The following is an 18,123-nucleotide window of genomic DNA, read 5'->3' on the forward strand; positions in this document are numbered from 1 at the left end:
ACTATGGTCTGATGGTTGGACAATTTCTTAAGTTGAAAGGGAAGGAGAGGAAGAGAGAAGGGAAGTAGGGAGATCACTTCTGATCTCTTTCCACGAGCTTGGAGCAGACTTCTCCACGCTGGTTCCTTACAGATGATGTCAGTCAACAGCTCCTATAACACCCAGCCAGCATGACCAACGGTCACAGATGATGGAAGTTGTAGTCTGAGAACATCTGAAGGGCAGCAGCTTGGGGAAGACTGGCTAGGAGGATCATTTGAATACATTCACATGTGTACACCTTGGCATCCTTTGATTGCACATTGTTGTGTGGTTGTTGTTTGCCTTCCTCCAAGCTGCTCAGAGCTCCATCTTTCACACCCTCATCCCTTTTCTTTAGCTTTGCAATGACTTTAAGCAAACATAGGAGACCTACTGGAAAATTCACACACATACCCTTAATCAAATCTTGTAGCTGTACCAGGGAGTGAAAATAACACGTCTTGGCCAAAACTATGCCTGTATGCACATACACACCTCAAGAGCGAGTGAGCTAATTTCAAGGAGATGAGTTAAGTGCAAAGCGTAAACACAGATCTATTAATGGAGCAGTGAGACAACTTCTAATCATAGGTATTAAGATTCTCTTTCATCTCTTCCTCCCTTTCTTTTCAATCCTCTGCTTCCTATATACGTGGTCTTTTCTCTAAAGGGGGGACTGGAATTTGTTGCAGGTAATTTTTAGTTCAAGGAAAAGTGTGAAATGAGTGATGTAAGTGTCACCAGAAAGCTCTAAGGTGAGAAGAGGTAATAAAGGAAAGAGAAACAGTGGGGGTTATTTTTTAAGAGTTTAAGGTTTTTGAAGACACTGAATTTTGGGGAAAGGCTGTAGCTCAATGGCGGAACATCTGCTTTGCACACTGAAGGTTCCAACTCTTGGCATCTCCAGGTAGGGCTTGGAATGCCTCCTATCTGAAACCCTGGAGAGCCACAATACTGAGCTATATGGTCTGACTTATTGGATGGCAGCTCTCTATGTTCTTATTTAAAATCAGCTCTGAAGGCCAGAGTCTTAATTTATTATTAGGCAAATGGTCATAGCTCAGTGGTAGAGCATCTGATTTGCATGCAGAAGGCCCTAGGTTCAATCCTTGACATCTCCAGGTAGGATTAGGAATGTCTTAAACTCTAGACCAGGAGTTCCCAATTAGGGGTCCAGGAAGTTCTCGGGGTTTGTGGAACGCACTAGGGGGTCTGCGGCCCCATCCCTTGCCACCTCCCCAACTATTTTTTTGTCATTTTTGCATTGTAATATCACAATTTTTATGGTCTGTTTTAGCGCTGTGCAATTTTTCAATATATTGGCCAAAATCGGTTTTGAAATCACATCACGATAACGATTTTGATCCAGCAATACACAGCAATATAGTGCTCCTCGCGCGAGGGAAAGCAAAGCAGCCGATTTCAAGGCGCTGCCAATATTGCACAATGATCTCTGTCGAAAACACTGCTGATCCGAGCTGCCTTCCCTCATGCTGAGGGGGACCAGGGCAGCTGATTGCAAGGCGCTGCCTTCCCCTCACGCTGACAGAGAACAGGGTAGCTGATCTCCCATACTTCAAGGCACTGTGGCTCTACTTTCCCCTGGTGGAGCAGCTATTCTCAGTCAGCAGGAAAGCAGCAGTAGCAGCCACAGTGGACATGCAACTTTGCTGGCTGCCACAACTGGCTGCCCTAGCTTGATGGTCCCCCATCCCCATCGCCTCCCCCTCAAACCATGTGCTGGAGTGACTCCGCTTTCTCTCCTCCCCCCACCCATTTGATGTCCGCAGCTGCTCCTTCCCTCACCCCCATGCCTGATCTCCAATTTCAGACACAAGGAACTAACTCAAGGAGCTCGAACTTGGTCCAGTAGCAAACTGGCAACCAGTGCAGCTCTCTCAGCTGGCAAGTAACATGTGCCCAGTAGCTTGCTCCTGCGAGCTGCCTGGCCATCACATTCTGCTATAACTGCAGCTTCTGGATCACATACAAGGGTAGCCTCATGCGAAATGCACTGTGTACCCAACAGCGTTTCAATAGGAACAATGAATTCCTCTTGCTAGGACAGGGATAGGGAGCTGGATCTGCCCAGTGGGTCAGATTCTTATCTCCCGAACCCCTTGCAGGCAAAGTTTGACATCATTTAAGGTCAGATTACATTTTTTTTTGGGGGGGGTTGCCTTCAGAGATATTGTGGAGCATGCTTCAAGGGGATCCACAAAACTCCACAATCAGCTGATGCATCTTATTAATTAGTGAGCCAGCGTGTTGTAGTGGTTAAGAGCAGTGGACTCGTAATCTGGTGAACCGGGTTTGATTCCCCGCTTCTCCACATGCAGCTGCTGGGTGACCTTGGGCCAGTCACACTTCTCTGAAGTCTCTCAGCCCCACTCACCTCACAGAGTGTTTGTTGTGGGGGTGGAAGGGAAAGGAGGTTGTTAACCGCTTTGAGACTCCTTCGGGTAGTGATAAATCAGGATATCAAATCCAAACTCCTCCTCCTCCTCCTCTTCTTAGTATTGCTTGGTTTAACACACACAAGAATACATATGCAAGAGTTGGCTCATGGATGCTCACCTCACAACCCTTGATGCAGTGGATCAGTGCAGGATGAGGATACCACTTGAGTTCAGCGGTGCAGACAACGTTCTAGATTGAGGAAAGGAAGCATGGAGACATTAGGAACAGAAGGAACTGTCTTATATCAAGTCAGACTCACTGGTCTATCTAGCTCATTACAGCTATGGGCAAAACTTTAAAAAGCTCACAACTGTGCCCCAAACCATGTCCGGATTTTCACTTTTTAAATATGGCAACCCTGTTCCTGGAGATTGAACCTGCGGTGGTCTGCATACAAAGCAGGTGCTCTATCAACTGAGCTACAGCCACAGATGGCACAGCACATTTCGTTAGGGTGTGTGTGCACCCTGGGATTTTTTTAAGTGCAAACATTTATTGAGTACATACTCATACTAATACAGGACATCATTTTTATTCATCAGAGTAAAAAGACTAAAACTTAATGAAACTTAAAAATAAATAAATCAACAACTAAACTTTACTTTTTTAAAAAATGCAAACTTTAAAAATGAGACACAAAAGCAAATTTTTGCTGTACTGATAAAAAGGTGTACACAAAAATATAGTCCATTTCATGAGGTCTTTAAGCAGAGGCTTGACAACCATATGTCAGGAGTGCTCTGATGGTGTTTCCTGCTTGGCAGGGGGTTGGACTCGATGGCCCTTGTGGTCTCTTCCAACTCTATGATTCTATGATCTTTATCTTTAACCATATGATGAGTGAACCTAATATGGGAGAATATGAAATCCTTCCTAGGCTTGAGTGACTGAAGAGCTCTGTGAAAGTCAAAGGCTTGTGTATGCCATAGCTGCATTCATGGAACATTTGAAAATCACCTTGAGGCAAACATAGAATGTGAATTGATTGATTGATTGATCTTTATTACGGCTATTGGCCCGTTACACAACAGTTTCCCATACCAACATATTATACTTAAACCTCCAAATTTAAAATCGCCAAAACTTACAAAAGACAAACAATAATTGAAGCAAAACAGAAACAAAAACCACCATCATACAAAAACAGAAACCACCATCATACATTACAATAAATATCAGGGATATCAATGGGGATATCGCCTAAAACATAGATCATGGTTTAAAACAATGGTGATATCACCTAAAACATAGGTCATGGTTTAAAGGGGTTATCCGAATCACACAGGAGACCGTTTCTCTTCTTTAGGGATAGGACGCTGATCAGGAATCTGGCAACCATGAGTGATTTTAGGGGGTCATCATCAGTTAGTAGATATCTCAGTTTGGCTTCAATCGTATCATCGGCAATTCCCTTAAGATATTGAGCAAGAAACTTGCTCCTGGCCGGTAAGTGAAAAGCACAGTCAAAGATTATGTGGTGCAACGATTCCGGTGCCCCACTATTACAATCACATAAGAGTGATATCTGTCCATTGGAGAATCTATTTCTCAGCACGTTCGATGGGAAGGTGTTGAATCTTGCCTTTACAAAGGCATATCTATGAGCTGAGGAAGTTAGGGAATTCAAATAGTTTGGGAGCCTTAAGAGGGGTAATAAACCAAGATTTAGAGGTGAGCAGGTACCATTGCCCAAGATCATTTTCTGCTGCAAGTCCATCTCCTCTAGCTTACAGGTTACTGTTCTTTTAGCTGGGACTATGTCCTGCTCTAGTAATTTGGATGGGGAGATTCCCATTGCCGTTATTTTCAGCTGTAAATTTTTTACCCATGGGCTCTGGAAATCATCTCTCCACATACATTGTATCAAGTACAAGTTTGGGAGATTGTGCCATAGAGATAACCAGTGACAAAGTATGTGCTTCCACAGAGCATTTTCCAGGGATACAATATTGAGTTCCATGCGTAACGCTGTATTACTTACACAGTTGGGCAGTTTCAATATCCCTCTTAAAAACTGATTTTGAATGACCTCCAGGTGAGATAGGTTGGCAAAAGTCCCCCGGATTGAGATGGCATAAGCAATTGTCGGAATCACCTTGGCCTTGAAGACTTTCAACGCCGATGGGATATGAAGGGCCCCATCGGTGAAGAAAAATCGCAAGATCGCCAAGGAGATAGCTTTGGCTCTATTTGTAACATAGGCTACATGGGCCTTCCATCTGAGGTTATGTTGTAACCAAACTCCCAAATATTGGAATCTATAGACTTGTTCGATGACTCTCCCATCAATTCTCCAATTATGGAGTTTCCGGCTCTTTGAGAAAATCAGGATCTTAGATTTCCCATAATTAATTGTAAGGGAATTTGCGTTACAGTATGATCCAAAAAATTTTAGGGCCCTCCTGAGACCTACTCTAGAAAAGGAAAGAATGGCTGCGTCATCCGCATATAGTAACAAGGGGCAGCGGTAAAGTGCTAGGCGGGGTGCATGAATCCTTTCTTGGGCCTCTATTAGGGGAGTCCTCATGTCACTTATGAACAAATTGAACAGGAGTGGAGCCAATATACAACCCTGTCAGACACCTCTGTTAATGGGAATTGAATTCGTGAGATCACCCTCCGGGGTGAATCTCACTCTGGCCGCTGAGTTCTCATGGAGTTTGATTATTAGCCAGAGAAGCCTTCTGTCGATGTGAATTATTATTATTATTATTATTATTATTATTATTATTATTATTATTATTATTATCATCTGTCAGGCTAGACTGTTCAGCTGATGTATCAGAATGAATAAACTGGAATACATGTTAATTGACTAAAGAAGTCAATTAACTGGGCAACATTATGGTAGGGGAGGAACTCCCAATTTGAATAAAAGGGTCATCTGAGAAGAAGGTTCCCCTCCTGTGTGTGAGAAAATTGGGGCACCATGTTTAAGAGGATGCCTCCTGTGACACACATGTGCATCACCTAAAAAAGAAGGAATGCTTTTCTAAAGTTAGCACTACTTTTCATCATATGCAAATTGATGTAGATTGATGTAGTGTTGTTCAGTGGCATAGGAAGGGGGGGCGGACCACCCCGGGTGCCCTCACTGAGGGGTATGACATTCAGTGTGCCACCCGCCCATGACTCCCAAGCCTACCCCGAGCCATCAGGGTAAGGGGGGGAGCTGCGTCGCTTTGCCGGCGGCATTCCCCGATTCCCCTTTCATTTTGACAGCTTGGGGGAAGCTTGGGAGTTGCAGGCTGGCATGCTGAATGTCTGTCATGGGTGGTTTGCTCCATCTCTGTGAGCAGCTCGTTCCGCCCCCGGCTGCAGGGCTTGCATGCCGCTCCAGGCACTCGAGCGGCTATCCCGTGCCTGGAAGGGCACCCTCCACACCATGCCCCCCTCAGGAGCGCACCCACCCAGGGCAGCGGTGGCATATGCTCCACCGCTGGTGTTGTCTCTAAGGTTAGTTCTTCTTAGAGTAGATCAACTGAAATTGATGGACATATCTAATATGATGTTCAAGACATAAGGCAGTAAAATCCTGTTAGTGTCTCCCCCCATTCTTATCTGTAAAAATATAATACGTAAGTAAGTAAGTAAGTAAGTAAGTAAGTAGTACCTCTACTTCTGTGCCCCTCTTGTTATGTATCCTTCAGGATACGCAAGCGGCAAAGCCGGAAGTATATTTCCAGTTTTTGCCATGAACACATGTGCAGAAGCGCTCTATCACGCCATGTGTGTGCACAGAACAGGCACCTCCGGTTGCAGAAACCTCAGGATCCGACCAGAGCTCTGGAACGGATCCCGTCTTATTAGTACAGGTAGTAAAGGTAAAGGTACCCCTGCCCGTACGGGCCAGTCGTGACCGACTCTGGGGTTGCGCGCCCATCTTGCTTAAGAGGCCGGGAGCCAGCACTGTCCGAGGACACTTCCGGGTCACGTGGCCAGCATGATGAAGCTGCTCTGGCGAGCTGGCACCAGCGCAGCACACGGAAACGCCGTTTACCTTCCCGCTAGAAAGCGGTACCTATTTATCTACTTGCACTTAAGGGTGCTTTCGAACTGCTAGGTGGGCAGGAGCTGGGACCGAACGACGGGAACTCACCCCGCCGCAGGGATTCTAACTGCAGACCATGTGATCGGCAAGTCCTAGGCGCTGAGATTTAACCCACAGCGCCACCCGTGTATTAGTACAGGTACCACTGTACTAATAATGTGCTGTCGTTTCATGACACCCAAAATCAGCTGCCTGAGGTCACAACTTCCCTCTGCCTAATGATAGGGCTGCTCCTATACCTGAAGATCACTCACTAGAAAAACCTAACATGCCTCAGAGGGTATTGTAATGTTCACCACCACCCCTGGGGTGGGTGGGGAGGGAACTGAGCACTCATCTAGAGCTTCTGAGTCACTCTATTTTTTGTTCTTCTCCAGGGCCTGATGAGCTGCATCCAAGGGTACTAAAGGAGCTTGTGGGTGTAATTTCAGAGCCTTTGTCTATGATATTTGAAAATTCTTGGAGAACAGATTGAACCGTGGAGAACAGAATGAACTTTGCATCTGCATGCAAAGCAGATGATCTACCATGATCTACTGCTCAGCTATGGCATTTTCCTTAAGAGATAGTAACGTAGAAAGCTGACTTTCATGGAGTCAGACTATTGGTCCACCTAGGGACGCGGGTGGCGCTGTAGGTAAAAGCCTCAGTGCCTAGGGCTTGCCGATTGAAAGGTCGGCGGTTCAAATCCCCGCGGCGGGGTGCGCTCCCGTTGTTCGGTCCCAGCGCCTGCCAACCTAGCAGTTCGAAAGCACTCCCGGGTGCAAGTAGATAAATAGGGACCGCTTACTAGCGGGAAGGTAAACGGCGTTTCCGTGTGCGGCTCTGGCTCGCCAGAGCAGCGATGTCACGCTGGCCACGTGACCCAGAAGTGTCTCCAGACAGCACTGGCCACTGGCCTCTTGAGTGAGATGGGCGCACAACCCTAGAGTCTGTCAAGACTGGCCTGTACGGGCAGGGGTACCTTTACCTTTACCTTTTAGCTCAGTACAGTCTACGCTGGCTAACAGAATTTCATACACTTGACATTCCCAGTCCTACCAGGAGATGCCAGGGAACGAACCTGTGGCGACTTCTGCAAAGTGGATGCTCCTCCACTGAGCAACAGGATACTGAGAGACAGGATACCATTTTATAAAGCTATTTCATGGCAACACTGGTGGCATTTATTTTGCATGTGTTCAGTCTCATCAGGTTTTTACGAAAAGTGTGGTGGTCTATGCACACACACATACATTACCCTTTCCCCCTGCTAATTCTGAAGGCTAATTTAATCTGTCTGTGGGGAAACCTTGGTGTGTTTTTACAGTTTCGGTCATTTGAGGCTTACCTGGTATGTGCTAGAAAAAGGACTTTTATACTATCTGCACAGGGCTGTTTATCTTTCCGATGCACTCGGATTTTCCACTATTACTCAGGGCCCAGATTGCTCCACCTGTCTTGCAACAGGCCTGGTCTGTGTGAAATGGAAGGGAAAGGAGTCTGGGGAAGGCCGGGCAGGGGGGCGGGGAGGAGGAGAGCCCCGTGCTGTTTATTTGCTGAGTGAGCGAGAAGACTGCAAAATTCAGCAGGGGCCCCCCTTTCTTGGGTCAGATGCCTTCCCAATCGAGTCCTTGACAACCCTCTGGAAACTGAAGAGCTGGTGCTTGCCACAAACAGGAAGATAATATTTCATTTCATTTCAATCTCTTATTTACTGCAAGATGAGGAATAGAGGAGCATGTTCTTATTTTTAATATTTGGAAAGACTGATGAAGTCATCAAGATGGGCCTCAGGATAATGAGAAGCAGGAAAAGCAACAGATTCTATCCCCCTGAACCCTGAGGGCAAACGAGCTTAGAGGTGCCAATAATTCCTCTCACCTTATCTGGTGGGTGGTGTTGCGGCCAGAGCATGGGCCCTGCAGTGATCTGGTGGGGAGGGGGGGTTAACTGACTGCCTACTGGCGATTGACCTGAGCCCGCAGGTCTTGGATGGGCTTTCCCTGGGGGCAGGCCCAGCCAGCCAATCAGCACCACCTGGGTTTGCTCCCAGGAGGGGCGGTATAAACTGTGGCCCAGCCTGGCAGTCCCTTCTTCTGCCGGATCTCCCTCCCTCTAATTTTGTTGCAATTCATACTATGACCTTGCTATGGATCATGTTGGCTGCCATATTGGGGCCATGCAGGAATTTTTCTACTTGGCAAATTGGCACTGGCCATTTGGTTTGCCTACCTCGTAGCAATCATTACAACTTCGTGAGGTTAGGTACTGGGCAAGCCTTGGTTTTGGCTGGAGGGGAGGTTGTAGCCTCTGCTTGCCCTTCCTTGGTTAATGGTATCCTGTTAAAGGGATCCGTGGGGAGTGGCTTCTGTCTGACATCCAGGCAGGGGCTAGGGCTATGACACTCCTCCAACAGAGACCCCTTGGGGATACCCCTATCTTACGTAGGTCATAGAGCCCCCTAGTGGTGATTTACCCTTAGATGCCGTCCCAGGCTGGAGTGATATAATTTGGCTTCACCCGATGCCTATGCCAAACAGTTCACAACTGTAACTGATTGTGACCTATTGGAACCCATAAAACTATATGCTGTTGTCTCATTTGGTTATTCACCCCTTAGGGATCTGCGGAGTCTGGGAGACTTGGCACACAAGGGAGAAGAAGATAGCAAGACTTTCTCTTCCATACAGTCAAAAACATCCCTAACAGAGTGGCATTTCCAGACATCCTCTTTGACAAAAGCAGAGAAGGAGGCTAGTGTGGCACAGGGGTAATTTCCACTCAGCCTGAAACGCACTGGGTGATCTTGGACCAGTTCATCATCAACCTAACCTACCTCGTGTACACCGCTTAGAGATTTTTGACGTATGAAACGATTCAGAAATGCTTTTAAAATAAACAAGATTACAGCCTTAAAGTTTTTCCAAGTGGAAAGAATGACTGTTGCTATTCTTCCTCTTAATAATATTTATTTGAAGACGGCAATACCAAGTCCTTGTGCTAACAGCAGCAGCAGCTGCAAGGCAAATGTGTGTCGGCTGCAGCAAATGCCAGTGTGTTACATTTGGCCCCAACCTGGTTTCAATTCCAGAGGGAAAGTTTTCAAGGTGGTAACAGGCATCGTAAAAGTCTAATGGCCCTGTCTTATATAACACTCACTCTCAGCTGGCTAACCAGTGGCTGTGGCACTGCAAATGACCCCCATACACTGCTTTCTGGTCACTGATGTTGTCTACAAGACACACCTATGTCATACAGGTGCCATGGGTGTCCTCCAACACCCAACACTTACAGCTGCCTTCAATTTTACACCTGCAATCTAGCCCATATTTCCTTGTGGCCATCCCTACCATTGTATTTGTTAAACCTGTGCTGTGAGTTTTGGGCATTCTGTCTCTCAGAGGTAGGCATATAAAGGGAGATAGCTGCACACTGTTTTGGTGACCTGCTACAGAAGATCTTCAATTGAATTCTAGTGGTTTGGGAAATGTATTCCTTTCATAAAGGCCTCAATTTATGCTTGTTGTGGGAGTGGGGGAGTGCAAGCTTGTAGGTGATTGTAGCAACCTAGTGATCTTAATCCCTAGAAGAGAAATGGTATTTCAATCCATGTTACAGGCAAATGAGGTGAGGACAGTAAGGGTGAAGGACATTTTCCTCCTTCATCATCTAAACAAATCTGAATTAGGGCTGAACATAAACAACTTGCTTCACTCCACGATCATTTCCTTGAGTGTTGTAAAGCACTATTCATTTTTAGCTGTTTTCAACACTCATTTCCAACATAGGCGTGTTATTAAAGTCATCTTCTTTGTTTACATTGCCATCTTCACCCTCACTGTCCTAATTTGCACTATTTCATTCCATTGCCTGTGGAAGCCCATTTGAATGCCTCAACATCACTATCCAACATCTGGTGTGGCAGCATCATAGAAACACTTGTAGATAAAAGCTTAGTTTGCATGTAACACTAAACCATGGTTAAACATAGTTAAACCATAGTTAAGTTGAGGTGTCTGGCGGATGATCACTTAAACCTTGTTTTATTACATAATAGTTAAAAGCACCAGTGAGAGCAGATGAGACATGAGAGTGGTTTGAATTTTTTGCCACTCTTCACTTAAGTTAAAATTAAAGAGGTCTGGATTTGTACAAAATGCAAAGCTATAACTATGGTTTATAAATGAATTATAAACCTTGGTTAGTGGACAACCTTCAAGTTTTTAACGCTTGATGTTTAGCTCTGTTTTCATTTTACAGTGGTACCTCTGGATACGAACAGGATCCGTTCCGGAGCCCCGTTTGCATCCTGAAGTAAACGTAAGATGCAACTGCGTGTCTGTGCGTGCACGGGTCGCATTTTGCCACTTCCGTGCATGCGCGTGACATCATTTTGAGCATCTGCGCATGTGTGAGCAGCAAAACCCGGAAGTAATGCGCTCCATTACTTCTGGGTCGCCGTGGAGCGCAACCCAAAAATATTCATCCCGAAACTACTTCAACCCGAAGTATGACTGTATGTTGGAAGCTGCCCAAGAGTGGCAGGAGCAATCCAGTCTGATGAGCGGGGTACAAGCAAGCAAGCAAGCAAGCAAGCAAACAAACAAACCATAGTTAAAAACCCATAGTTAAGCTGCTGGGCTGGGTTAACACATAACGCTAAACCATGGTTTAGATTTTGTGTGAACTAGGTCATATTTTTGTGGATTGTCACAGCCAACTGGACTGAACAGCTATGTGGGCAATGAAGTTGAGGATAATGAGGGCAATGAATGGCAAATGAGGGCAAGAAGGAGGAGCAGCCAGAGGATGAAAGGGATTCTGAAGAGCATTGAAACAGTGCAAATCTTCAGCCAAGGGAGCACCCTCTCAGTGATTTGTCCAGCTGCATTGAACATGTGACTTTTGAAATAAATGATCAAAATTAAGGAATAGTCATCACACCCCTAACCTGAATTGATTTTCTGCATGCCTCTTCCCATTGAGGGTGAGAGTGACTTGTATTTTTTCCTCCTTTTTTTGGTCTGTATTCCTGGAATACTTCAGCCTTTCTCTCTGTCACCTCCCCGCAATCTGGGCCGCTTTCCCCTTTTTACTACCAGTTATTTCCCCTCCTCTGGCTACCTAATGAGCCCTCCAGGGATATGTAGGTATAAAACTCGTTATGGCTTCTTTCAAGAAACGGCATCAATAAAGGAGGACAGAATGGGGAGGGAGGGGGGAGGGGAAAGCTACAACACTTTCAAGCCAGGATTTTTATTTCACAGTGAATTACAAAACCAAAAAACCAACCCCCCTGAAACCCCACTTGAAAGTCTATATGGTGAGAAAGAGCCTCTAAAATGTAGATAAGGAAGTTTCTAATGTGTTGTGTGGTGCAAAGAGTGACAGGAGGCCCTGTAAGCGGGGGTAGGCTGTTATTATTGTAGGCCACCCACTCTCTGGTCCTATTCTCTGCAAGAAATTGCCCCAATGGCCATGATAGATATGTAAATTCCAAATTTATCTTGAGGTCTGAGGTCGGTCATTCCTCCCTTCCTTTATTTTGTTTCCAAATCTGGATGCTCAAGGACTCTGTTCAGCCTGCTATTTTAAGAGGACCCACCTGATTTGGACTTCGCAGGCAAATGTACAAATCTGGAGCTAGTTCTCGTGTCCGTTTTTTACACACACACCCTTTTGCAATAGTTCTCAATTCAATAAATGTACCCGAGTGTGTACAAAACTGCATGCTTCAGATTAAAAAGCATATGAAAAATGCATACCCTGAGGTAAAACGGTGTACAATTCAGCCTAGAAAAAGTGCAAAAATAATGGGAATTTGTATGTGTTTAAAAGATAAATAAATCATAGACTGATGGGGAAGCAGGGAGCAGATTTATGGATTAACAGAAGTGAATGGCATGGACCAGAAATAGACTGTGAATGCTCTATCCCTATCTTCAGAACAGCCAATTCAATGACAAGGTTTTTGAGTTAGCAATCTTAGAAAATGTGCAATCTGAAAGAAACCTAGAGCCCTCTGACATGGAATGTTGGAAGATCCAGGACAGATAAAAGAAAATACTTCTTCACAGAGTGTCTAGTTAGACTATGGAACTCGCTGCCACAGGAGGCAGTGATGGCAACAAGCCTAAATGACTTTTTTAAAAGATTAGATAAATGCATGGAGAGGGGCATCAATGACTACTAAACATGTTGGCCATGCTCTGCCTCTACAGTTGGAGGAACAATGCTTCTGAATAGCAGTTGCTGGAAATTGCAGGAGCCAAGAGTTCACTTGTGCTCAGGTCCTGCTTGTGGGCTTTCTTCCCATAGAGGCATCTGGTTTGTCACTGTGGGAAAAGGATGACAAAAGGGATGGACCATTGACTTGACCCAGCAGGCTCTTCTTATGTTCTTAAGATAAACGAAGCCTGAGAATTTGGACTTCTGGGAGAAGTGGAAGGTGATAGGAGATCTAAACTCATTGTTTACTGAGCGTTCGACCTGACCTGATTACAGTCAGTTTAGATGGCACAAACTACTGAATGAACATTCGTCCTGATTTGTTTGCAAGGAGACTAGGTAGCATTGTAGGAAGATTAGATGATACCCAAGAGCCACCCAACCCTCCCAGTGCTTTTCCCTATCACTGACCTTTCGGATTGCAAAAAACCCTTTCTCCTCCGGAAATACAAATCAGCTATAATTGCGCAGCCTGAATTTGCTGGCATGTGACTGACCCCTACCTGAAAGCAAGTCACTGCTTGAATGTAGCTAATAATACTAATAATAATTTATATGCTGCCCATCCGACTGATTTGCCCCAACTGCTCTGGGCAACAACTTAAAACATCAAACAAGGTAAAACATCAAACATTAAAAAGTTCCCTTCAGATATCTTCTAAAAGCCAGATAGTTCTTTATTTCCTTGACCCTTCATGGGAGGGCATTCCACAGGGAGTGCATAACTACCAAGAAGGCCCTCTGTCTGGTTCGCTGTAACTTCACTTCTCACAGTGAGGGAACCACCAGAAGGCCCTCAGAGCTGGAACTAAGTGTCCAGGCTGGATGATGGGGGGTGGAGATGCTCCTTCAGGCATACATGGCCAGAGCCGTTTAGGGCTTTCAAGGTAAGCACCAACATTTTGAATAGTGCTCGGAAACGTACTGCCTCTCCATCACATTTGTACACTTGCCCATAATACCATAAGGATAAGCATGTATGGCTAGCCCAGGATCATGCTTCCCTCACTGGGATCCCCTAGGTAACAAGTTTATAGAGCATTCATCCTGATTCGCATGCACAGTGCTTATGCAGTGGTCAAACTAGGTCCAGTCTTTAGTGACCATTTGTTCTGATGTGTGGATTGGCTATATGACAATGAACATACATAATGACATACATATCCTCCCATTAGTCATTTGTCCAAGCCACACTTTCCTCTGCTTTTCTCCATCACTTTCCGAACAAAAAAGGGAGTCCAGTTGTTTGTTTTTTAAGGTAGATTTGTTGCATGATGGCATGTTTTAATCCACCTTAAAAGTGCAAACCTAAAATTCTAGTATGCATTTTAATCCCTTCTATAAGATAACAGCAGTCTGGAAGAACCCAGTGACCAACTAGAGTCATGAAGGCAACATGACACTGTGTCTGGTATTCAGGGGTAGGCTACCTATGAACTAGCAGCACCACTTTGTGCCAAAGATTGAGGGGACCCGATGTCACCTGTGTGTATGGTTGGCAGAAGGCCCACACTGTCAGTAGGAGGCTGGGCGTCACCCTGTAACCCAGCACCCTGCACAGAGGTGATAGGCCAGGCAATGCACCGTGCCTCACCCCCCCCCCCCAATTCTGCAGAATCATGCCCATGCTGTTGGGAGGCAGCCGTGTGCCAGAACACCCCATGGTTGGGAGCAGGCTGGGTGCCATGCCACACAACATGTGCCCTGCACATGAGGATGGGGTGGGCCCCATACCCTAAGATATTGAACAGCTAAGCCCCATGAGTCAGTACCCCTGCTCTGAACATCAAGCTTCTGTTTATTATCCTGGCTATTGCTGATTGATGGTCTTCTCCCTGACCATGAATTTGCCCAGTTCCACTTTCAAGACAATCTGCTGGGTTTGTTGCAACCAAACCTACCTAGGAAGCCCATGAGGGGGTCAATGTTCCACGACAACCTATCCATCAAATCACACTTGGGACCATCCACTGACCTTCACTCTTGGAGGGTTCATCCAGTGCTGGATGTCTTGTAATGTCTCATTGGCACGCAACAGGATGGGCTCACTAGGATGGTCTGGGCACAAGATGGTACACTCAGCTCCTTCAAAAAGGAAAAAAGGAAGATTGGGGAGGGGAGGCCCCATTATATATTTATTTTTTTAAATAAATATGATTACACTTGATTGTAAAAGAAACCTCTAAGCAGTATTCAACCCCCAAGCAGTTTATTAATCACCCATTCATTGCACACAACATTTTTATGCCACTTACTCCAAAAATATTTCCATGTGATTTACATAAAATTGCATAAAATGCTCATTTAAAATAGCAGTAAAAGCCGACTTTAAGAATATAATAAAATTATCAAAATATAGATACAAATCAACAGAATTTAAAAACAAATGTGCATAATAAAATGTATGGGGAGGCTCACCTAAATAACAACAAAAAGGCTTTCGGCAAGTGAAGAAAGCATTATAACAAAGGCTTGGCCTAAATATCAATAGGCAGGGAATTTCAGAGAATAGATGCTGCCAGATCTTCCAGCTCAGACAAGACAGAGGAGATGGTTCATACACACCGGGCCATTAGCACCAAGCACACTTGGGGAACCACTGGGCTCCACACACCCATCCCCACTGACACTTTCTGCTACCTCCCACGCTGGAAGACTGGATTTGTAATTTAACCACAAAAAGTCCTCAGATGTTACTATGTACGTGCAAATCACCAAGGTTAATTTAGATGGCTGGTGGTCACAGCAACCTACTGGGTGCCAAAGTACAACTGCTGCCTGCTGATGCTACCAGCAGCCTGTAAACCAGAGATGATGATGAAGAAGAAGAGTTTGGATTTGATATCCCGCCTTTCACTCCCCTTAAGGAGTCTCAAAGCGGCTAACATTCTCCTTTCCCTTCCTCCCCCACAACAAACACTCTGTGAGGTGAGTGGGGCTGAGAGACTTCAAAGAAGTGTGACTGGCCCAAGGTCACCCAGCAGCTGCATGTGGAGGAGCGGGGAAGCGAACCCGGTTCACCAGATTACGAGACTACCGCTCTTAACCACTACACCACACTGGCCACTGAAAGTGAGCTTCCAACATATGAGGGCCCCACTGTAGCAGGGTAAGGAGTTGCCAAGTCCCCTTGCACCTGAAGCTGGACTAGTCACCACAAAGAAGCAAAAGGAGTGGGGTGGAGTTCTCCAATGTGGGACTATCTTTGTAGATGAGGAGTGGGGAATCCTTTTCACCTGGGGGCACACTCCTTCAAGGGCAAGCTTCAAGAGGGGCCACATGCCAAGCAGTACCAAAAGCAGACATGGCTAGATATGTACCATATCCATATTTCATCCAGGCATGAAAGACAGTATCAGTCACAATTCACAGACACATTACAGCCAGCCTTGTGAAAATCACTAGAGGGTCAATGAGGGGAGCCACTGGGGCTGAGGTTCCCCACCCTTGTTATAAAATCTGGCAGCGGAGCTGACAGGATCAGAGGGGGCTTATCTTAACAGGGGAAAGAGCACAACCATTTGCCAGGAAAATGAGAAGGGGAGAGTCTTCCCAGCAAGAAGCCAAATCACCCTTGTCATGGGCCCAGACTAACAAAATGAAATTTAATAGGGACCGATGTGAAATTCTGCAGATGCACAAATCTAAGATGGGGGACACCTGGTTTGCCAGTAGTACATGTGAAAAGGATCTAGGGGTCTTGGTGGATCACAGGCTTAACATGAGCCAAAAGTGTAATGCAGCAGCAAAAACAGCTAATATTATTCTAAGCTGCATTAACAGTATAGTGTCCAGATCAAGGGAAGTCATAATATCATTCTATTCTGCCTTGGTCAGACCACACCTGGAGTAATGTGTCCAGTTCCAGGCGCCACAATTAAAGAAGGATATTGACAAGCTGGAAAGTGTTCAGAGTGGCGACCAAGATGATCAAGGGTCTGGAAACCAAGCCTTATGAGGAGCAGTTGACAGTGCTGGGTATGTTTGGCCTGGAAAAGAGGAGACTGAGAAGAGATAGAATACCACCTTCAAATATCTCAAGGGCTGTCACATGGAAGAGGGAGCAAGGTTGTTTTTTCCTGCTTTGGAGGGTAGGAGTTGAACCAATGGCTTCAAGTTGCAAGAAATGAGATTCCAACTACACATCAGGAAGAACTTTCTGACAGTAAGAGCTGTTCAACAAAGAATGGTCTCCCTTGGGAATTTGTGGGCTCTCCTTCCTTAGAGAGTTTGGATGTCCATCTGTCATGGATTCTTTAGTTGAGATTCGTGCATTGCAGGGGGTTGGACTAGATGACCCTTGGGGTTGGTTCCAATGCTATGATTCTGAATGTTTTGAATGGAAGGATGGGGGCCAGTTGAGCCAGTAGCACCTACCACCTACATGAATTCCAAATTTGGGCTGTGATGATAAGCTCAGGTCCACTAACCAGGAAGCATCATAATCCATGGACTGCAGCTCAGAGAAGGAGCAGCATCACTGATCCCAAAGGCATTGTGTCTAAAATCTGCTCACCACTGCAATAGGCATGACCAGCAGATGAGCGACCAAATGCTAGACTGCATGTCAGAGGCCTCTTCCTTTAAGGATCTCCATTCTCCAGCAAGGGCAATCAGGCTGAATGACTATACAACAGCTCAACCTGCAACCAGCCCATGTTGGAGAAGGTTGCCTCTTCTTTGGTACCTGTCCAGGGTTCTGAAGGGCTTGGCATTGACCACGCTCTTTCCGGAGTGGATGCAAATGCCTTTGCCCCTCAGTCCCCTGCACTGGCTGGCTGCTATGGACCCCTGCCTGCCTCCTCTTCTGAGAGCCAGTGTGGTGTAGCTTTCAGCTTACGAACGCAGAAAACCCCGAAGTGCTTACTTCTGGGTTCTTCACGTGCACATGCGCAGAAGCAATCTGCGCTCTTCACACATGCACAAAAGTGCTCAACTGTGCTGCACACATGTGCGGAAGAGGCATTCTTGTTGCAGACTTTTTGGGTTGCGAACGGCAGCCAGAAATGGATTAAGTCCTCAACTAGAGGTGCCATTGTATGTAAGTGCCCTGCAAACTTTACGAAAGACCTGGTTGTATACAACACCAGTTTATAAAGTTCACACTGTAAGTATGTGGACATTGCAGGACACATGCAGATGAACAACCCAGTTCTCAGTAAGGAAACCAATGCAGTGTAATACTTAGACTGTTGAACTAGGACACAGGAGACTGGGATTCAAACATGCACTATGAAGCCCTGGGGTGACCTTGGGCTCGTTGCTGTTGCCTCTCAATCTATTCTAATTTACAGAGGAAAAATTTGAAGGAGGAAGAAAGCATGTACGTTAGCTCGCCTTCCTTAGAGGAAAAGTGGGATATAAATATAATAATTATGACG

At 45.7% G+C, this 18,123-nt stretch overlaps 1 protein-coding gene across 1 annotated transcript in view; it reads right to left on the reverse strand.

Annotated features, from left to right (window-relative positions):
- PAPPA (pappalysin 1) overlaps positions 1-18,123 on the reverse strand; it is a 242,765-nt gene that overhangs the window by 24,790 nt on the left and 199,852 nt on the right. The window contains exons 19-20 of the mRNA XM_028715818.2: positions 14,718-14,827; positions 2,599-2,670 (exon numbers count right to left, since the gene is read on the reverse strand). Coding sequence (XP_028571651.2) covers positions 2,599-2,670; positions 14,718-14,827 — 182 coding nt within the window. The remainder of the gene's footprint in view (positions 1-2,598; positions 2,671-14,717; positions 14,828-18,123) is intronic.

This window comes from Podarcis muralis, chromosome Z (genome assembly GCF_964188315.1).
Source record: "Podarcis muralis chromosome Z, rPodMur119.hap1.1, whole genome shotgun sequence".
In the NCBI taxonomy this organism is placed as follows: domain Eukaryota; kingdom Metazoa; phylum Chordata; class Lepidosauria; order Squamata; family Lacertidae; genus Podarcis; species Podarcis muralis.